Source organism: Lepisosteus platostomus, chromosome 16, assembly GCF_059453375.1.
Source record: "Lepisosteus platostomus isolate fLepPlt1 chromosome 16, fLepPlt1.hap1, whole genome shotgun sequence".
NCBI classification, from domain to species: Eukaryota; Metazoa; Chordata; class Actinopteri; order Semionotiformes; family Lepisosteidae; genus Lepisosteus; species Lepisosteus platostomus.
The window spans coordinates 22,853,945-22,873,786 of record NC_142626.1 but is presented as its reverse complement, the minus strand read 5'-3'; the positions used below and the strand labels follow the sequence as shown (position 1 = coordinate 22,873,786).

Below are 19,842 nucleotides of genomic sequence, written 5' to 3'. Positions count from 1 at the left end.
ACCCGTTTCCCCCGGACTGCAGCGAGCTGTCCCGTCCTGGGGGGTTGGTGCCCTCGGTGTCGGGGAGGACGCCCGGCTGGAGTAGGGTTACCGATGAACTGGTGTTGAGTAGGGCCAGGCAGGGTTGGTCCTCGATTTGGCAGTGGAGGTACAGGCCCCGGCTACAGCCGACTTGCCCCACGGTGGCGTGAGGGGCGCCGGTTTTTACAGCGCTCTCCGGAGCGGGGGTTGAGGTGTTCAAGGGCGGCCTTCCCCGCGCTGAGCCGCCCCGTTCCCGTTTCCCGACGCCGATCGGGGATTGCGAGGTTCGGGTGCCCGGCAGAACCGGGCTCGGTGTCCTCTCTTCCCGCAGCGGTTGCAAATCAGCGTGCGGGGCTGTTCCGCGGCGGTCGCTGCACGGGCTGGCTCCTCTTCCCCCTCGGTGGATTCCTCCGTCGCCGCCTCGGTCAGCCGGCAGGCGCACTGCGTCTGCTGGCGCTTCCAGTCACCCCGAACACTGCCTCAGCCCGTGTAGCAAGGGCCAAGGCCTGCTCCAGTGATGTTGGAGCGGCCAGTTGCACGTGGCGCCGCAGCTCCTCGGGTGAGAGGGCCTTGAGAAAGGCCTGGAGAGCCATCTCCCGCTGCGCCTCCCGGGGGAAAGTTGGGTATCCTCGGCGGGCGAGGAACATGACATCCGCGGCGACCGGGCCCAGTCGCTCTCCCGGTCGGCGCCGCCGCAGGGTCAGCCTCTCCCGCATCAAGTCCGGCGCTTCCTCTACACCGAAGCGCAGCTGGAGGGCTGCTGCCAGCGCCATGTAGTCGCCTCTGTCCTCCTCCGGGACGTCCAGGAGCACCTGGCAGGCCGCTCCTTCCAGCGCCGCCGCCAGGTGGCCGGCCATCTCCGCCCGGCTCCAGCCATTCGTCCGGGCCGCGAGCTGGAACTGCGCCTCATACAGATGCAGCCATTCAAAATGGGTGAGGTATTTCGCGGCATACCCCGGTGGGCGTGTCGCGGTATCACGCATTTCACGTGTGTCACGTGACTAACTATCCGGTGTCGCCTTGTAAAACCGCCAGGGGGAGCTTAACCTCTCATGTACAGCATTTGAGCCTTTAATTTTGAACTGTGTATTACAGCATGTTAATCATCAGTCATTAAAATGTTGGTATTGTAACGCCCTCGCCTGGTGGTGAGGAGGAAGCGCCCCTAGGCGCTCGTAGTACCGCTGGGCATGCTGGGAGTGGTAGCCGGGAAGAGTCTGAGGGTCAGCACGATGACCAGCGGCTGACCCTACCTGTGTAAATAATGTCCTAGTAATTCTAGTGCCCTGTGTAGTCCTGTAAAAGTAGAGTGTGTTGTTAGGTAATTACCACCCTAAATGTGTGTACGTGTTCGTCAGTCTCCTCATGTGTGTGTAGATCCTGTGTTTGGTTTTGGTGTGGTTGTAAAATAAAGCCAGTGCTTGGTTAATCGCGTCTCCACTGTTCTTTAGTTCTGAAAAAGAACCTGCAAAACGCTACATTGGTGTCAGAAGCGGGCAGAATGAACAACTCGTGGCAGACACTACCCGATTCCATAAAGCGCCGGCTGACGCTGGAAGACGCAGAACCCATCGGCGGCGCACATAGGGAGCCCGAGCAACTCCTGGGTGCGACAGGTGGCCACAGCCCTTACCAGGGCTACCCAGTAGTGGTCCCGCCAGTAGAATTGGGGCGGCCGCCCCGGAGAGAGGATGCCCTCCCTGCCGGAGCCGATCAGCGATTCCCACACCCATCGGCGCGGGTGCGACCAGGTCGCTACGATGGTGAGGCGCCTTGGGAGACCTATGAGGCGCAGTTCCAGCTCGCGGCCCGGACGAATGGCTGGAGCCGGGCGGAGATGGCCGGCCACCTGGCGGCGGCGCTGGAAGGAGCGGCCTGCCAGGTGCTCCTGGACGTCCCGGAGGAGGACAGAGGCGACTACACGGCGCTGGCAGCAGCCCTCCAGCTGCGCTTCGGTGTAGAGGAGCCGCCGGACTTGATGCGGGAGAGGCTGGCCCTGCGGCGGCGCCGACCAGGAGAGCGACTGGGCCCGGTCGCCGCGGATGTCATGTTCCTCGCCCGCCGAGGATACCCAACTTTCCCCCGGGAGGCGCAGCGGGAGATGGCTCTCCAGGCCTTCCTCAAGGCCCTCTCGCCCGAGGAGCTGCGGCGCCACGTGCAGCTGGCCGCGCCAACATCGCTGGAGCAGGCCTTGGCCCTTGCTACACGGGCTGAGGTAGTGTTCGGGGTGACTGGCAGCGCCAGCAGACGCAGTGCGCCCTGCCGGCTGACCGAGGCGGCGACGGAGGAATCCAGCGAGGGGGAAGAGGAGCCAGCCCGTGCAGCGACCGCCGCGGAACAGCCCCGCACGCTGATTTGCGACCGCTGCGGGAAAAGAGGACACCGAGCCCGGGTCTGCCGGGCACCCGAACCTCGCTCTCCCCGATCGGCGTCGGGAAACGGGAACGGGGCGGCTCAGCGCGGGGAAGGCCGCCCCTCGAACACCTCAACCCCCGCTCCGGAGAGCGCTGTAAAAACCGGCGCCCCTCACGCCACCGTGGGGCGAGTCGGCTGTAGCCGGGGCCTGTACCTCCACTGCCGGATTGAGGACCAACCCTGCCTGGCCCTACTCGACACCGGTTCATCAGTAACCCTACTTCGGCCGGGCGTCCTCCCCGACACCGAGGGCACCAACCCCCCAGGATGGGAGGCCTCCAGCCTGCGGCTGAGGACCGTGACGGGACAGCTCGCTGCGGTCCGGGGGAAACGGGTGCTTGCCTTCCGTCTGGGTGCAGCGACGGTGCGCCACCCCTGCTACCTTGCACCCATCCAGGAGGACTGCATTCTGGGGCTGGACCTACTGCAGCGAGTGGGGGCCAGATTGGACTTGGACCGGCAGGAGTTGGTGTGGCAGGGGGAGCGACTGCACCTGGTGGAGGGCAGGTCCGGCGAAGGCCGAGGGACGCGGGCTTGCCGGAGCCGGGGGAACAAGAGGCAGCGGCGGCGGCGTCAGTCGCCGGGGCAGACCAGGCCTGCGAGCCGGGGAGCGAGCGTGCCGGATCTTGCCCCTGAGTCGGCCGGGGGGCCAGACAAGGCGGCGGCGGGGGCCGAGCGTTGCGTGGAAGCGAAGCGTGCCGTTGAGGACCTCTTCCAGCGGAGCTGCGAGGGCCTCGATCAGGACCAGGGGCAGCGGCTCCAGGAGCTACTCGCCCAGAACGAAGACCTCTTTGCGGCGAGGGATGAGGACTGCACCCGCACTGCCCTGGTCCAACACGAGATCAACACCGGCGACGCTCGGCCCATCCGCATCCCACCAGGACGCATGGTCCACGCCAAGCGGACCGCCGCTGAGGAAAAGATCCGGGAGATGGCCGCAGCGGGGGTGATTGAGCCCTCCGCGAGCCCGTGGTCGGCGCCAGCCGTACTGGTTAAAAAAAAAGACGGCTCGTGGAGGTTCTGCGTCAACTACCGCAAGCTGAATGAGGTCACCCGGAAAGATTCCTACCCCCTGCCAAGGATAGATGACGCCCTGGACTACATCACCGGGTCGACCTGGTTCAGCTCCCTGGACCTCCGCTGCGGCTACTGGCAGGTACCGCTTGCTCCCGATGCTCGCCCGAAGACGGCCTTTTCCATCGGCCAGGGCCTCTGGCAGTTTACTGTCATGCCTTTTGGCCTGTGCAATGCCCCGGCGACGTTCGAGAGGCTGATGGAGAGGGTGCTGGCATCGGTCCCGCGGAACCAGTGCGTGTTATATCTGGACGATCTGCTGGTTCATGCACGGAGTTTCGACCAGGCCTTGACGAACCTCCAGGTGGTGCTGGCCTGCATCCGCCGTGCTGGCCTGAGGCTCAACCCCCGCAAGTGCGAGCTCCTGCGGCGGGAGGTGACCTTCCTGGGACATGTTGTTGGACCGCGAGGGGTGGCTACGGACCCAGGTAAGGTCGCCGCAGTGAGGGGCTGGCCGACTCCACGCACCGTCGCGGAGCTCCGCAGCTTTCTGGGGTTGGCCTCGTACTATCGGAGGTTCGTCCGGGACTTTGCCAGCATCGCCGCCCCGCTGTTTTGACTGCGGACTCGGGCTGTGAGACTGCCTTTTGCCGGTTGCGCGAAGCTCTGGTGGGGGCCCCCGTGCTGGCCTACCCCGACCCGCGGTTGCCGTATATTCTCGACACCGACGCGAGTGACTCGGGGGTGGGGGCGGTGTTGGCGCAGGAGGGGCCGGATGGGGAGCGCGTAGTGGCTTACTATAGTCGGGCTCTGACTAGGCCTGAGCGGAACTACTGCGTGACCCATCGCGAGCTGCTGGCGGTGATGGCGGCGGTCCACCACTTCAGGCCGTACCTGTTCGGGACCCGGTTCCGGTTGAGGACCGACCATGCGTCCCTCACCTGGCTGCTCCACTTTAAGGAGCCAGAGGGACAGATGGCGCGATGGATAGAGATCCTGCAGGAGTACGACTTCACTGTCGTGCACCGTGCGGGGTCTCGCCATCTCAATGCCGACGCTCTCTCGCGGCGCCCCTGCGAGGCCGCGGACTGCCATCACTGCGCCCGGCGGGAGCAGCGTGAGGAGGCTGTCCGCACCGTGGCGGGGGTGAGCGCCGCGGCCGCGGCCACGGCCCGGGAGGGGCCGCTGGGGGTGGGCCTGCCAGACCTGGCGCAGCGTCAGGCAGCTGATCCTGACGTGGGCCCGGTGCTCCGCTGGAGGGCAGCAGGAGTGCGGCCTACACGAGAGGAGCTCGCCCCGCACCCGAAGTCCGTCAAGGCCCTCTGCGCCCTGTGGGAGGCCTTGGAGGTAAAGGACGGGGTGCTGCGCCGGGGGTGGTGGGTACCCTCCAGTGGCGAGGTACGGTGGCAGCTGGTGGTGCCTCGGTCGCTCCGCGGGGCGGTGCTCCGAGCGGTGCACGGCCAACCGGGTGTGGGGCACTTCGGCGGTAAAAAAACCCTGCAGCGTCTCCGAGGCCATTTTTATTGGGGTCTTTGCCACCGGGACGTGGAGCGGTACTGCCGAACGTGTGCGGTGTGCGTGGCGCAGAAGGGTCCCCCCGAGCGCTCTCGGGCCCCCCTCCAACAACACCAGGTGGGGGCTCCTATGGAGCGGGTGGGAGTGGACGTTTTGGGCCCGTTTCCGCGCACCGAGGCCGGGAACCGCTACGTCTTGGTGGCTATGGATTACTTTACGAAGTGGCCGGAGGCCTACGCCCTCCCTGACCAGAGTGCCCCCACGGTGGCCGATGCACTGCTGGAGGGGATGTTTGCCAGGCTGGGGGTGCCGGAGGAGTTACACAGTGACCAGGGGCGTAACTTCGAGTCCCAGGTCTTCGCCAGAGTGTGCCAGCGCCTGGGGATTACTAAGACGCGGACCACCCCGCTGCATCCCCAGAGCGACGGGTTGGTAGAGCGGTTTAATCGGACGCTCGCCACCCAGCTGGCCACCCTGGTGTCCCGGCACCAACGGGACTGGGACCGCCACCTCCCCCTTGCGCTCTGGGCGTATAGGACCGCGGTCCAGGAATCCACGGGGTGCACCCCGGCCTCGCTCATGCTGGGCCGGGAAACGCGAACACCGGTGGACCTGGTCTTCGGCCCGCCGCCCGGAGACGGGTCGGTACCGCCGGCTGGACCGGACTACGAGTGGGACCTGCGGCAGCGGATGCAGCGGGTGCACAGCTTTGCACGGACCCACCTGACACAGGCGGGGGTCCGGCAGAAGCAGTACTACGACCTGCGCTGCAGGGGGCCTGCCTTCCAGCCCGGGGACTCGGTTTGGGTGTACAACCCGCGGCGCCGCAAAGGCCTCAGTCCTAAGCTGGCGCCGTCGTGGGAGGGGCCCGCTGAGGTACTCGGGGTGGTGGGCGAGGTCTGCTACCGTGTCCGGTTGCGAACACGGGGGAGAGTGGTGGTCCTGCACCGAGACCGCCTGGCCCCCTACCGGGCCCGGGAGGAGGAGCCGTGTGGGGAGGCTCCAGAGGAGCAGCCGGGGCCGGAGCCGGCCGATAGTGGGGTGTCCGTGGATCGCCAGCCGTCACCGCGGCGCAGCGGCCGCTCACGCAGGGTTCCGCAGCAGTTGGCCGAATACGAGTACAGCCTGAGGGGGGTGTTCGACGTCGGCGAGACGCCAGACGCTTCAGGTGGGGGCAGTGTAACGCCCTCGCCTGGTGGTGAGGAGGAAGCGCCCCTAGGCGCTCGTAGTACCGCTGGGCATGCTGGGAGTGGTAGCCGGGAAGAGTCTGAGGGTCAGCACGATGACCAGCGGCTGACCCTACCTGTGTAAATAATGTCCTAGTAATTCTAGTGCCCTGTGTAGTCCTGTAAAAGTAGAGTGTGTTGTTAGGTAATTACCACCCTAAATGTGTGTACGTGTTCGTCAGTCTCCTCATGTGTGTGTAGATCCTGTGTTTGGTTTTGGTGTGGTTGTAAAATAAAGCCAGTGCTTGGTTAATCGCGTCTCCACTGTTCTTTAGTTCTGAAAAAGAACCTGCAAAACGCTACAGTATATTTTATGAAAGCAAGATTGCTCAGTTGGACAAAAGTACACAACCTACCTTTATCAGAAATATTTATGCATCAAAGCCTTTACTGAAGATATTACTAATAGTATTAATAATGGATGACTTTGGACAAGCTGTATACTCAAAGAATAATTTCTTTAGCACATTTGTACAAGCACTTGGAATTTGTCCAAGCCATACTTTGTCAGGCATTTTGTTTTACTTCAACGGGCATAAAAACTTCCTTGCTTTTAACTTGCTTTTAACGTTTCATAATTTCTAGCTACGAAAATGATTTAAAATGCGACACCTATCATTCAACTAGAGCTTAAAATATCACAAGGAAAAATACACACCGGTATTCCATTTCTCCCTAAACATTGTAAGCTTCGAAGTCTTAAACTAACGTGATACCGGAGTCAACAAGCATACTTTTAGAATTTGATTAAAAGGGAATATAATATGGAATCGCGAATCTAAAGAAATTAATAACGATATAACTATATTCATGTTGCAAAAGAACTGCAACGGACATAAAAACTCCCTTGCATGGTTTCATTACGACCAGAATCGGTCTTGAGATATTTTTAACTTGATTTACAGTATTTGAGAGGTATGTCTTAACACCGATACTACAGTGCTTAAGTACTGCTCACGTATATGTTTCTAGGTTTATATTATGCATTTCATACGGTCAATTTACTTTTGAGCAACTAATAAGAAGCGCGAAACGGTATGCGTTTTACTTTCGTTTTGTGCTGGGACCCGTGGATTGATTAGAGATATCAAGTACATACAAGTCATTTTTTAAATGTTGTAGTTCGTCTTGAAAAAATGTTACGAGTACATCATCTATCAACAATTACACAGGTTCTGTTTCCATATTGCGGATTTTGGCTACGTAATATTATTTTCTAGATTTCACGTTGTGAATATGATGGGATGTCTGATGGGATGTTTCTAAAAATCCATCCTCTGTAAAACGTCTTCTCTAGTTGTCCTGCATATGTATTCGCTAATGAAGCTGTGTGTAATGAGCCTGGATCTCTACATTTCTGTATGAACCAGCTTAGAGGGCTAAAGACAGCTTGTGTTTAAATTGAGTGTAAGGTAATTTATGCTTCTAAAGTCATGGTCAGTATTATTGTACTGTGCTGTACTGTGTCACATTATTTTATAGCGTTTTTATTGCGTTATTAAATCCGGTGGCGCTGTGTTAGTTTCCTGACTCACATTATTTAAACTGCGACACTGATCATTCATCTCTAAATAAACTTTATTTTATATAGCGTTTTAAGCGAATAGGTAATTAGATTGCTCATAAACCTAATCACTTTTTCTACATAAACACAGCGTGATTGCTCTCTGAAAATGCTTTTCCTTTATTTTTTAAGTAGGCTCAGATTTCAACTATAGATCGTATTATTATAAACTTTCTTGGAAAAATGTATTTTATGTAAACCATGTTTGCTATTAATTCATTTAGGGCTAAAAGACGTTCATTGTCTTCTAATCGAGTCGAGTTGACATTGGAAGCCTGCCACACCCGGACTGTTAAACCAACGCATTAGCACGTCAAAGCCCATTGAGCCAGTATTGGCTTTAGTATTTAGTATTTAGTATATTGTAACGCTTACGGCAGACAGGCACTGTGTAGGAGCCGACGCACCAGAGCAGCGCATCGAGGGAGCGTCTGCATTTATAACTTAGTTTTTAAAATTAGTCAAGCAATACGAAGCATCTCCTTTTACTTAGTGCCTGAGCATACTGCAAAGCGTGTGAAGCCCATAAACGATATTAATTTTGGAACTTAAACATACAGTATATGGCTGGTCTCGGTACTTTAAAGAAAACATACACACCAGTATTCCATTTCTCCCTAAACATTTTAAGCATCGAAGTCTTTAACTAACGCGATACCGGAGTCAACAAGCATACTTTTAGAATTTGATTAAAAGGGAATATAATATGGAATCACGTATCTCAAGAATTTAAAGACCAGACAATCGCAAACTCGTTTTCAATAAAATCATTTTATTCATTCAGCAGTTTGTGAGAGGGACATCCAGCAGGGAGAGACACACACACCGGTTTTCATTGACAAAATTGTTTTTTTTCCAATTCCTCTTGTCTAACAGGAATGTTTTGTTTGTGGACAGACTGTTAGACAAGAGGAAAAGACCGCCTCCTCCTACGAAGCATTTCGTTGATCCGATCACGAATTATTTTCCAGTCGTACGCAGCAAGGGTTGAGAATCTCCGATTCACCATCGTACTAATGGTTTCCCGGAGAGTGCAAGGCAAGGCACTTTTGCCTCTGGACCCATCGAAATTTACAGATGTCGTCCACCCCCAGTAAATTTCAAAAGTCACAAGATTTCGAAACACGAGGGCGGCGTAGCGGTCGGCTCTTGCTTTCCCGTCTATGCCGATGCACTGCAAGTACAACCCCCCCTCCATCTCCTGGGTGATGGGTAGCAGTTGGACATCTGGGAGAATTATTCGTCCCACTGGCATCTGTGAATTCCGCTGTGCTTCCTGGGGGGAGATAGCCGGCGGGGACAGCATCAACAGATTCCTGCGCGGTGGTGAACTGAGAGGCCGGGATGGAGTGTCCTGAGGCGGTGTGTGCTCTGCGGGGGGCAGAGCTTCCGCCAGGCATTGCAGCCTGCGCGGCGGGGAGAGGCACTTTTCGGGAGACAGCTGCTCAACTGTTTGACTGCTGGAACTCTAGCCTCCCAATCCTCCCCAGTAATGCATCGTAATGCTCCCGCTGCTGCCGAAATGTCTCCATACAGGTGCTGCTTCTACAGGTGGGCACCCTGGCCAGTGGCCGAGAGCAGAGACCCACGGCCTGTGGCAAAATAACATAATTCATGTAAGAAATAAAGTCACACAGTAGTATTCATCAGTCGCGGAACAGAAGTCAAAATAAACTTTTCTTTTTTTCCGTCTTACCGCTTTCTTTTTTACTGTCCTGGTGGTAGATCGTTTCGCCCGTGCGGTGTTTTCTTGAAGAACAGGCTACGAAGAAATAATTATAATTGAATTTAAAATTCAAAACGGCAATAATACCTTGTAATATGCGCTGTAATCGCGTATTTCAGATGAAGTCTGCTGTATTTGCTTACCCTTCGCTCTTTGGAAGCTGGGGCGGCAGAAGCACCCCGTCTCTTCCCGTAAAACGCCTTGGTCTCCATACTGTACTATGGTCGCTGTAGTGCAGGTTCGCAGTTTTTTTTTTTGTGATGGGAGCTCACCCAATCCCTTGGTGTCTTTTATGCGTCACACATACTGTATTTCAGCGCCATATATTTCATGGATATTATGGAATATAATGGATGGATATCTTAGTTATCTTTCTAGTTCACAGGTTTGCATGCATAATTTAATTTTGAAAGCCACTGAGACATCAGGTACTACTGTTGTATTTATGAAAAAGAAACAAAACAAAAAACATACTAACAACTGTGCCATCCTACTCCTTAGTTAATACATTTTATTATTCATAAACGGTTAACATTGTTAGCAAAATATTTTGAATTATATTTAACCCTATTTTTTCTTTAGTTTTGTATTTAACTTATTATATGATAGTCAGACTTAATGTATATTTGAACAATGAAAATATATTTTTACAAGATTTTACATTAAGCACTTAAAATTAATATGGTTAATAATAGTAAACTGTAACATGCTGTAACAAGATCGGTTAAACTGCGAAGAAAATTCTTTCAGAGAAAATGTTTCAGGTGTGAAGAACATAGATCTCCAATGCGATTTCAACCAAACCTGTTCCCACACACCCCGCCCCCACTACCATTAGAATATACACAAACATTTTAGCGTTTCATTCTGAGTAGAAGACCCTCACACCTGAAGAGTGCTGGCTGTGAAGAATTAAACCGGTTTTACAGGTTTCAATCACAATCCATGTGACATGGGACTCAGTAAACTACAGTAACACCGTATTTAATAACGCAATAAAAACGCTATAAAATAATGTGACACAGTACAGCACAGTACAATAATACTGACCATGACTTTAGAAGCATAAATTACCTTACACTCAATTTAAACACAAGCTGTCTTTAGCCCTCTAAGCTGGTTCATACAGAAATGTAGAGATCCAGGCTCAGAACATACAGCTTCATTAGCGAATACATATGCAGGACAACTAGAGAAGACGTTTTACAGAGGATGGATTTTTAGAAACATCCCATCAGACATCCCATCATATTCACAACGTGAAATCTAGAAAATAATATTACGTAACCAAAATCCGCAATATGGAAACAGAACCTGTGTAATTGTTGATAGATGATGTACTCGTAACATTTTTTCCAAGACGAACTACAACATTTAAAAAATGACTTGTATGTACTTGATATCTCTAATCAATCCACGGGTCCCAGCACAAAACGAAAGTAAAACGCATACCGTTTCGCGCTTCTTATTAGTTGCTCAAAAGTAATTTGACCGTATGAAATGCATAATATAAACCTAGAAACATATACGTTAGCAGTACTTAAGCACTGTAGTATCCGTGTTAAGACATACCTCTCAAATACTGTAAATCAAGTTAAAAATATCTCAAGACCGATTCTGGTCGTAATGAAACCATGCAAGGGAGTTTTTATGTCCGTTGCAGTTCTTTTGCAACATGAATATAATTATATCGTTATTAATTTCTTGAGATACGCGATTCCATATTATATTCCCTTTTAATCAAATTCTAAAAGTATGCTTGTTGACTCCGGTATCACGTTAGTTAAAGACTTTGAAGCTTACAATGTTTAGGGAGAAATGGAATACCGGTGTGTATTTTTTTCTTTAAAGTACCGAGACTAGCCATATATTGTATGTTTATGTTAAGATTTCCCTTCAGTGGTAAAATTAGATATGAATATTCAATACTTAAACGGGCACAGTTAAGACATTAAATATACATATACATATTGTATACAGTACAGTTTGCATACGGTAATATGTTTATGTTACGCGATTAAAAAATAAATAAAACTGGAAGGTCCAGCACAACCATTATGTTTATATGGTTGTTTTTGTTGGTTGGTTGTTATTATGGTTATTAATAATACGATCTATAGTTGAAATCTGAGCCTAAATAAAAAGAAAAAGCAAGTGATTAGGTTTATGAGCAATCTAATTACTTATTCGTTTAAAACGCTATATAAAATAAAGTTTATTATTAATTTGCTGGACAGAGCGGTGAACATTATTATGCATAAGACAAAGATAACGATCCTGATCAGTTTAGAAATCTGTGTACGCTGTAAGGTTTTTACTTCTTAAACTTTTAAAATACACGTTTTGAATACAAAGAAATCCTCTTCCTGGTACAGTATGTATAGCAAACCAGCACGTCTTTTTTCTCCAATCAGAGGGGTGTCAGATAGTGTCAGCCAATCACCATTCTGCGTTGGGTAGCAACGGGTGACTGTTCTCAGGCGGAAGATGTAAACAGCTTAATGTTCGTGTTAAATATTTTTTTTTAATTCAATTAAACGGGCACAGTTAAGACATTAAATATGCATATACATACTGTATACAGTACAGTTTGCATACGGTAATATGTTTATGTTACGCGATTAAAAAATAAATAAATAAAAATGAAAAGTCCAGCACCAGCTGGATTCGAACACACAACCTGCCAGCTGGTAGTCACGCACCTAGACCAGTAGGCTACAAGACAGCTCGCATGATCAGACAGGCGAAACAGCCCTACACAGCCCTGCTGCAGTAAACGGATATAATCATACCGTTATTAAATTCTTTAGATACGCGATTCCATATTATATTCCCTTTTAATCAAATTCTAAAAGTATGCTTGTTGACTCCGGTATCACGTTAGTTAAAGACTTCGAAGCTTACAATGTTTAGGGAGAAATGGAATACCGGTGTGTATTTTTTTCTTTAAAGTACCAAGACCAGCTATATACTGTATGTTTACGTTCCAAAATTAATATCGTTTATGGCCTTCACACGTGTTACAGTATGCTCCTATTCTTTTTATGCTCAGCTACTAAGATTTCCCTTCAGTGGTAAAATTCAATATCTACAACGGGCACAGTAAAGACGTTTACAGTAAGTCTTTCTACGGCAGACCAACGGACCACGAGTGTCCCTGTCGGTCAACCAATCACGCACCGCGGTACCCTGTGTCATCATACCTGTGGTATCTGTACCGCGGTGTCTGTACCGCTCACTTTGAATGGCTGCATCTGTAAAGACTATAGACTGGCTGCTGATGTACTGTAAAAGCACAGGAAACAAATACCTTTCTCTGATATTACTGATATTCCCAGACTGCTGATCCTCTGAAATGTTCAATTCAAAAGAGTCCTTTTTCACCTGTGGAAACAAATCTGTCAATTAAGCTAAGTGTGTCAAAATTCGCACTCCAGTAGGAGGAAAATTCAACCTAGCCTCACTGCGCGCTATAACAATGTCATCCGTGGAGACAAGTGTTATTAGGCAGCGATAATTGCACTTAAAACTTTAATAGTTCTAATACTTCCTAATTCTTTTTTTAGCTTTAGAAATATTTCAACCACACAGGAATTAAAACTCCCCTGAAGACAATGGGTTCTTCCAGAAACCAGCATGAACTCAAATAAAAATTAAAGGAAGATAAATAAAATTGTGACCACTTCTTTACACAACATTTATGTGGAAGTGCCTTTAAAACCAAGATCAGGAGACTTTTGTACCGAAAGGGTTGTTGTGAAACATGCTGCCCAGTCATGTTGTTGAAGCCCTGGATTCGTTCAAAAATGGCTGGATGAGATCTTTGGATCAATTACTCAGTAGCATATACGTATATATTCAGATTACTTTCATGCCCTACATCTTATCATATGCATTTGCAATAATAGTTTAATTGTCAAGCTGTTCAAGGAGGGAGCTGTGTCAGCATGCATAGGCTGCAAAGGAACAAATAAAGCTTTATTCTATGCTGCAAGGTAAATAATAGAAAAGAAAAAAAATGTTACTGCTGTGGAGCCTTCTTCAGGTGTGAGGAGGAGAAGGAAAATGTGCACAAAAAAATATGTTTCGATTAATATGTTCAATGAAGTGTAGCGGTAATGCTTGTTAATAAGACAGAATTAAGCGTTGGTATGTCCTAAAGGGGGCCCCATCTCACCCTCCATCTCTGTGGTGCAGCCACAGAGAAAGAATTCATGCAGGCTGATTTAAGATGTTTTCTTTTGATAAGAAACAAGCTCCCAGACGGGGATGCAATTAGCTAAGCCTGGCTATCATGATCAATGGTCATCCATTGGCGCCTATCAGTCTAGGGAGTGCCGAATGGACATTTGGACTGCAATCCTAAGTGTCAAGAGTAAGTGACTTATATCTCACCTTGACCAACCAATCAGGGACTGGCAGGGCGTGGTAATACCACGTGGGTCTCCAATGCCCGCCAAACTCTCAACCAATCACCACACATCTGGGTCTTGATCAAAAAGGGAGCGCAAGCTCAGTTCTGAGCTCTCCTTGGCCATTTTCGCGCATCCTCAGAGACAATCACGTGACAACTGCTGTTGTCTGCAAAGGGACTTGGACTTTGTTCTAAGCGCGAGGCCGAGGATCCCGTACGTACTCAGAATTCTACCAACGTGAATGCTCTGCTTGATCAACGGCAGCCTACAGTTGGACCCTCGTCGACAACCTGAATAGCTTATTCAGAAGCAGCGCTGGACCGGGACAAACCAGCTTCTTCCCAGGCAAAAGAGTGACTTGTGAGGACTCGCTGTCACACTCTGTGCATAGAGACTTTCTACTAGCCAGCCGGACTGCTGGTAGATCCCCTCGGAGCAATGACTGCCCTGCGCACCGCAGTCAGATTCCTCCGCCCGTCCTACTCCGAGCTGCACCTCGACTGGTTGGCCGGTAGCCAGAGGACGCCGACACAATGCCCATTGGACAACCGCTGGAACAGAGGCTGCAACAGAGCCTGTCAGCTAGTTTGGTGTTCGTGCCGGGAATTCCAAATCCATACACAGTGGATAAGTAAACCCCATGTTCTACATTGCGTCTCGAGAATTCAATTGTACCTCAACACAAGTTGTTATCAATTTAATTCATGAGTAATGTATTTACTTCCGAGTTTAGAGTAACAGTGGGTAATAACACTGATTACCGATTTGGTAACCGAACGATATATATTGACATATATTCTCTGTTGTGTATCTCTTTGTGTTTGCATCTCTTCGAGATTATATACCTTGTATATTGATAACCCTCACAGTAAGGTCTGCCGCTCGTATCCAGGCAGACTAGTATATGTTTGGTGCACAGTTTATATTAATAAATGTATCTCGTGTATTGAACCCGTGTGTGTGCGTTGTTAGTTGTTCTGACGATTGATTTTCTAAAAGCCCCAACGAACAACCTCGTGATTACTGCTACAATTAAGAATTGTCTCAGTAAACCCATCAAACCACTACAGAAGGTAATATTAAAAGCTTCTTCCAGTATTGCAATAGCAAAAGAACAGTACATGTACCTGTAAAGTATTTAGAATAATAATGCTAAACTTGGAAAATATACAGCTGATGTACTAAAGGTTTTTACCGAGCAGGAAACCTGCAAAATATGTCAGGTTCTAGAAGGGTAGATTTCTGAATTAAATAGTATTAGCATAGAAGGGGCAGAACTGGTGCAGATACTAGTGGTTTTCTCCATATTGTACTTAAGGAAACAAGAGATGTTATTCATAGGCCATTAGCACTACGTTTCGAAAAGGTGCTCTAGACAGGGGTAGCACACATGGACTGGAAAAAGGGTAAGAGATCTAATCAATTTCATGTCATCCAATAAAATTGCCCTATATTACGTGGCAGGTTATGGAAAGTTAGAATGGGAGATAGCCATCTTCATAACATCATAATATAAGTAATAACATAATCATGGGAGATAGTCAACATGGATGTAAACGTTTCTTTGAGTCTCTAAGCAAGTGGATAAAAAGCAGTGCAGCCAAGAGATAAATGATCTGATTGTCCTGATGTATTTAGTGTACCACAGGGACATGTAGTATGACTACTGGTCCCCCTTCTGCAGGCCGTTTGGTCTACATTTCTGATATAGTTTGTTGTGAAAGTACTGTATCAATGGCTGCACTACTACTGGGAGCTGTCAAATGGCATATTTATTTAAATTTCAGTACCGATTATTATGTCAGATTTCATGGATAGTGCCCCCAAAATGCAGGAAGCATAACTGACTACACACCTAGTAATTCTAAGAGAGCTACAACCCTTTCAGAGACTGATTTTGATTTTTTTTGTATGTGTAATTTGTGAAAGGAAGTTTTGAAAGTGTGAGACTAGAACCGAGCTTTGTGAAGAGTCTGGAAAAAGACTAAGAGCTGAGCTGCTCTGCTAAGATTTGAGATTTCATGAAGAAATGAAAGTAGCTCAAGTGGAGGTAAGGTTTTTGGTTTGTATTTGGTCTTCTATTTCTAACACTGTAACCTCACAGCTGTATACATGTGTGCTCTTGTCCTGGACCAGCTTGTCTTAAAGATCTAGTTATGACACAATGAACTGTCACCGAAGGCAATTTGATAAGGTTGAGGATTCATATTATTGTTACTCTACCTTCATGTAACTAAAGATGCAAAATATTATTATTTGAATTTATGATGGATAATTAATAGTGATTAAAATATAAACCAATAACACTTAAATATCATATACATGTAAACATAACTCAAGCCTGTAAGAAAAATAAAAAAATTAATTGGCAACAGTTACTGTATGTTGAACAATATTGTAGTATTTTCGGGATTGGCGAAGACGGACACAGTGATTCAGACACTACTCTTCTTGTGTTGAATGAAAAACCGCGCTTTTATTTTTCGGCACAGCAGGCACAACCACCGCTCCCACGTGTGAGCAGAGAGAGAGCACAACACACTGGGGTCTATTTAGGGACAGTTACACAGGGATAGGGTGGCAATTGGGTACAAGTATAAAAGGGGTGCGAAACAGGCTAACTATTTACACAAATCCGGGCGATCTCTCCACTCTGTACACCCATTTTGCAATGGGTCAGCTGCACTGGTCAGTGGCCTTCCTTTTCCCCGCCCTGGCAAATACTACTCCCGTCCTGCTCCTCACTGTGTACCCCAGCCGGGCGCTCTTCGGCCACAGCGCCAGGCGAATGCCCTACAATATTTTCAGACAATAAATGTCTTGTACTGTAACACTGAATGAACCAAAACCAGTAAAGGACTTGATGCAAAATTAGTACTGTAACTGAACAGATAAACAGAAAAATAACACGATTAACACGATTAATCCACAGTTCAAAGATCAGCATTGTAAAAAAATTGCTTGCACCTGCGAGTCCATTCGTTTTGTCAGGGAACCTATCAACTATTCTATTATGTGTTTTAATAATACTTAAAGGTACAATTTGAGGAGGAAACTGCTGCAGGTGTTCAAGGACAGCCATTTCTCAAAAAAAGTTTGATCAGTATCTGGCTTTAGATGACAGCAGATTTGAATTGAAAGCATTAAGTACACACATCTCTAGTGATAAATCTTCAAAACTATTTGAACATTATGAAATAATCTTGAACATTTCTAACCACACCTTTTTCTTTTTAATTTAAATTATAAACACTACACCAAAGCCGTATAAGCAAACAAAACAGGGTCAAATGATTATCTAGAATAGATAGTGGTATTATTTCAGAAGGATTTAGGGTTAAAGCAGATGGTTATCACTTAGTATAGTCAAATTTGGTAATTTGAGCACTTAAAAACTCAAAGAATTTAGGATATGGACTTGTTTTTTGAGGAATATTAGTCATTTTAGGTTGAAGATCTAATTTGTATACTGATGCACTGTTTGATATTTGAAGTAAAGGTTCCCTAATTTAATACCCACGTTAAGAGTGATTTTGTCTCGTGTATGCCGCTTTAGGCATTTTTCTTCATAACAAAAGTTAATAATTTGTTATTGCATAAGAATTGGGTCTCCTTTCCTCTGCAGTACTTTCTCCTTATTTGTAGAATTAAGGTTGTTTACAGGGTCTGTGGAATCCTGGACCCAGGTACTAAATGTTCTTGTAAATAGTCTGTAATCAGCAGTTAGTATTGAATGTTTCTTTTTTAAAAGTGCCTTTCATTATTTTGGTACTTTACATTGCCTGGAAATGTTACAACACAGTACCCACTGGCAACAGAGGCTGTGCAATTGTTAATGGGGCCAGCTGATACCAGGACCTGATTTTATGACTCAGAACTGAGCCTCCTTGTCACAACCCCTTGTGTGTCTGTGTGTTTTTTTCATTTCGTTTACTCAGCTACCTCCCCCCATTGGTCCATCACTACACCATCTTTGCCATTGTGACGTCATCTTCAATCAACTCTCGACCAATCAGAACTCAAGTTTTTCAGTATTTAACTTGGAAGTTTTTAGAACTAAAGGGCCTTTCGCTTGACTTTGGTTCTGCTCGGCACAGCTTAATTTCGCTTTGCTACGGCTTCTTTCTCTCCGTTTTCATTCATTTTCGTTTCGTGTTCGTTTCTGTAAACCTTTGGCTTTGCGTTTGTCTTCTTGTACTTTTGTTTGTGTTTATCCTTTATTTCGCCATTACCTTGCCCAAACGTGTTATATCAATGTCTGTGCTCCTTTGTACTCTATTCTCCTATGTACTTTACTCTCGTTTTTGCTTATTTTTATTTGTAGTTCACTCGAGTATTTGTGTGAACTATTGTGCATAGGGTTAGTTAAGGTTATTGGGTACATTCTACACACATAGTCGTCTTTGTATTAGTAACACTAGTTAGGACGGGTGAGTGCCTTTTGTCTTGCATGGCTTTGGGTAGTTAGTGAAGGTTTAGCTAGGATGTTAGAAGACGCCGAAGGCCGAGTGTTTTGGGTTTTGTTTTGGTAGTTAGGTCAGCTTCCCCTCACTTTATTAGCCAGCTCCATTTTGTTTGTTATTTTCTTTTCTTTGGCACCGCTCTAGTTCCCTTTCCCTGTGTGTTATTGTGTACTATTTACATCCCAGTCACTTTATTCACTTTAAAATCCCTTTTGCACCAAACATGTTGTCATGCTTCTTAAGTCCTTGACCAGAAATCCACCTGTATCTTAAACCATCCTAAATGTTACACTTCTTAACCCTAGACACTTGGGGTCGTAACACTCATTTATTTAATTATTTTTACATAGCCCTGCCTGTAATAATATGAAAAGTACAAATTAGTTCTGAGGGTTTGAATAATTTACATGATTACATCAGTGAGAAATGTATTCATTTTCCCATCCATTTATGAAACGTGAGCAATCTGAATGGACAAGTGGGCAGAAACTATAAAAGGCAACAATAAAGAAACTGAATGGTTCATTTCCAGAAGAAACTGGTGTGGTTGTATGTGTGGGACAAATGATATCAGAAGGTCTCAAGCTCTGCAAGAAGTCCCTTAAGATATTGGGGGTTTTGTTCCAGAGCCAGGAAAACAAGACAATAAACTGGACCAAGAGGACTGCGAATGTGAATGTAAACCTGGGTCTGTGGAAGATGAGGTCACTGTTCCTCACGGGGAAAACGATGGAATTGCAAGCAGACATCCTGCCAGCTTTGGTTTACCAAGGTCATGGTGTACCCACTGCCAACCAGCCTCAAATGAATGCTGCAAGGAATGGTCTACAAGTTCGTCTGGGGAGGCAGGTACAAGTACATCACAAGGAACCGGATGCGTCGGGCGGTCAAGGAAGGAGGAAGAGGTGTGCCACATTTCACCCTAAAACTTGACTGCATGTTTTCTTCAGCTTCTGTTGGGGACTGTGGGAATTTGAAGGACCTCAACTGGATGGCCGTGCCCCAGAGGATAGTAACTAGAGAGGTCCTCTACAGGCACTCGCTCACCAGGAGCCTGCATTGTCCCTGTGAGACGTGATTTGCTGAGGAGACACAGGAGGACTGGAACTGTCCCTTCACCAAAGCAAGGGAGTGGGAATGGCACTAAGTTACAAGTCTATCCAGCTGAAGCTGGCAAGGACCGGATTGGACAAAGGGACACAGTTCTTGCTTTGGCTGCTGGTGTCCCTGATAAATCAAGGACTGTGGAACACAAGGAACACTCTCATTCAGCACAACACAGAGTGGGGAGTGAGTGAGCTGAACATCAGAGGGAGGATGGGGCGTATTACCAAAGGGGGCTTCTCGATGGAGATGGAGCTCTGGAAGGGACTTTGAGCCCTGTACAGGTACTAAGGAGAAAAACTCTGTTCCCCTGAACTCCTGTGAAGTACTGGACAACTGCAGTTTCAGAGCCAGCACAGGACAACAGCAAGTGACGGGA

General features: G+C 48.0%; 1 protein-coding gene across 1 annotated transcript; it reads left to right on the top strand.

The window, feature by feature from the left end:
- The first annotated feature begins 1,148 nt into the window (after positions 1-1,148).
- Positions 1,149-19,437, top strand: LOC148647069 (uncharacterized). The gene is made up of 3 exons (XM_088609484.1): positions 1,149-1,278; positions 1,473-2,048; positions 19,310-19,437. The coding sequence occupies exons 2-3, from the start codon at positions 1,523-1,525 to the stop codon at positions 19,435-19,437; spliced, it is 654 nt and encodes a 217-aa protein (XP_088465610.1). The 5' UTR covers positions 1,149-1,278; positions 1,473-1,522.
- Positions 19,438-19,842: the final 405 nt, after the last annotated feature.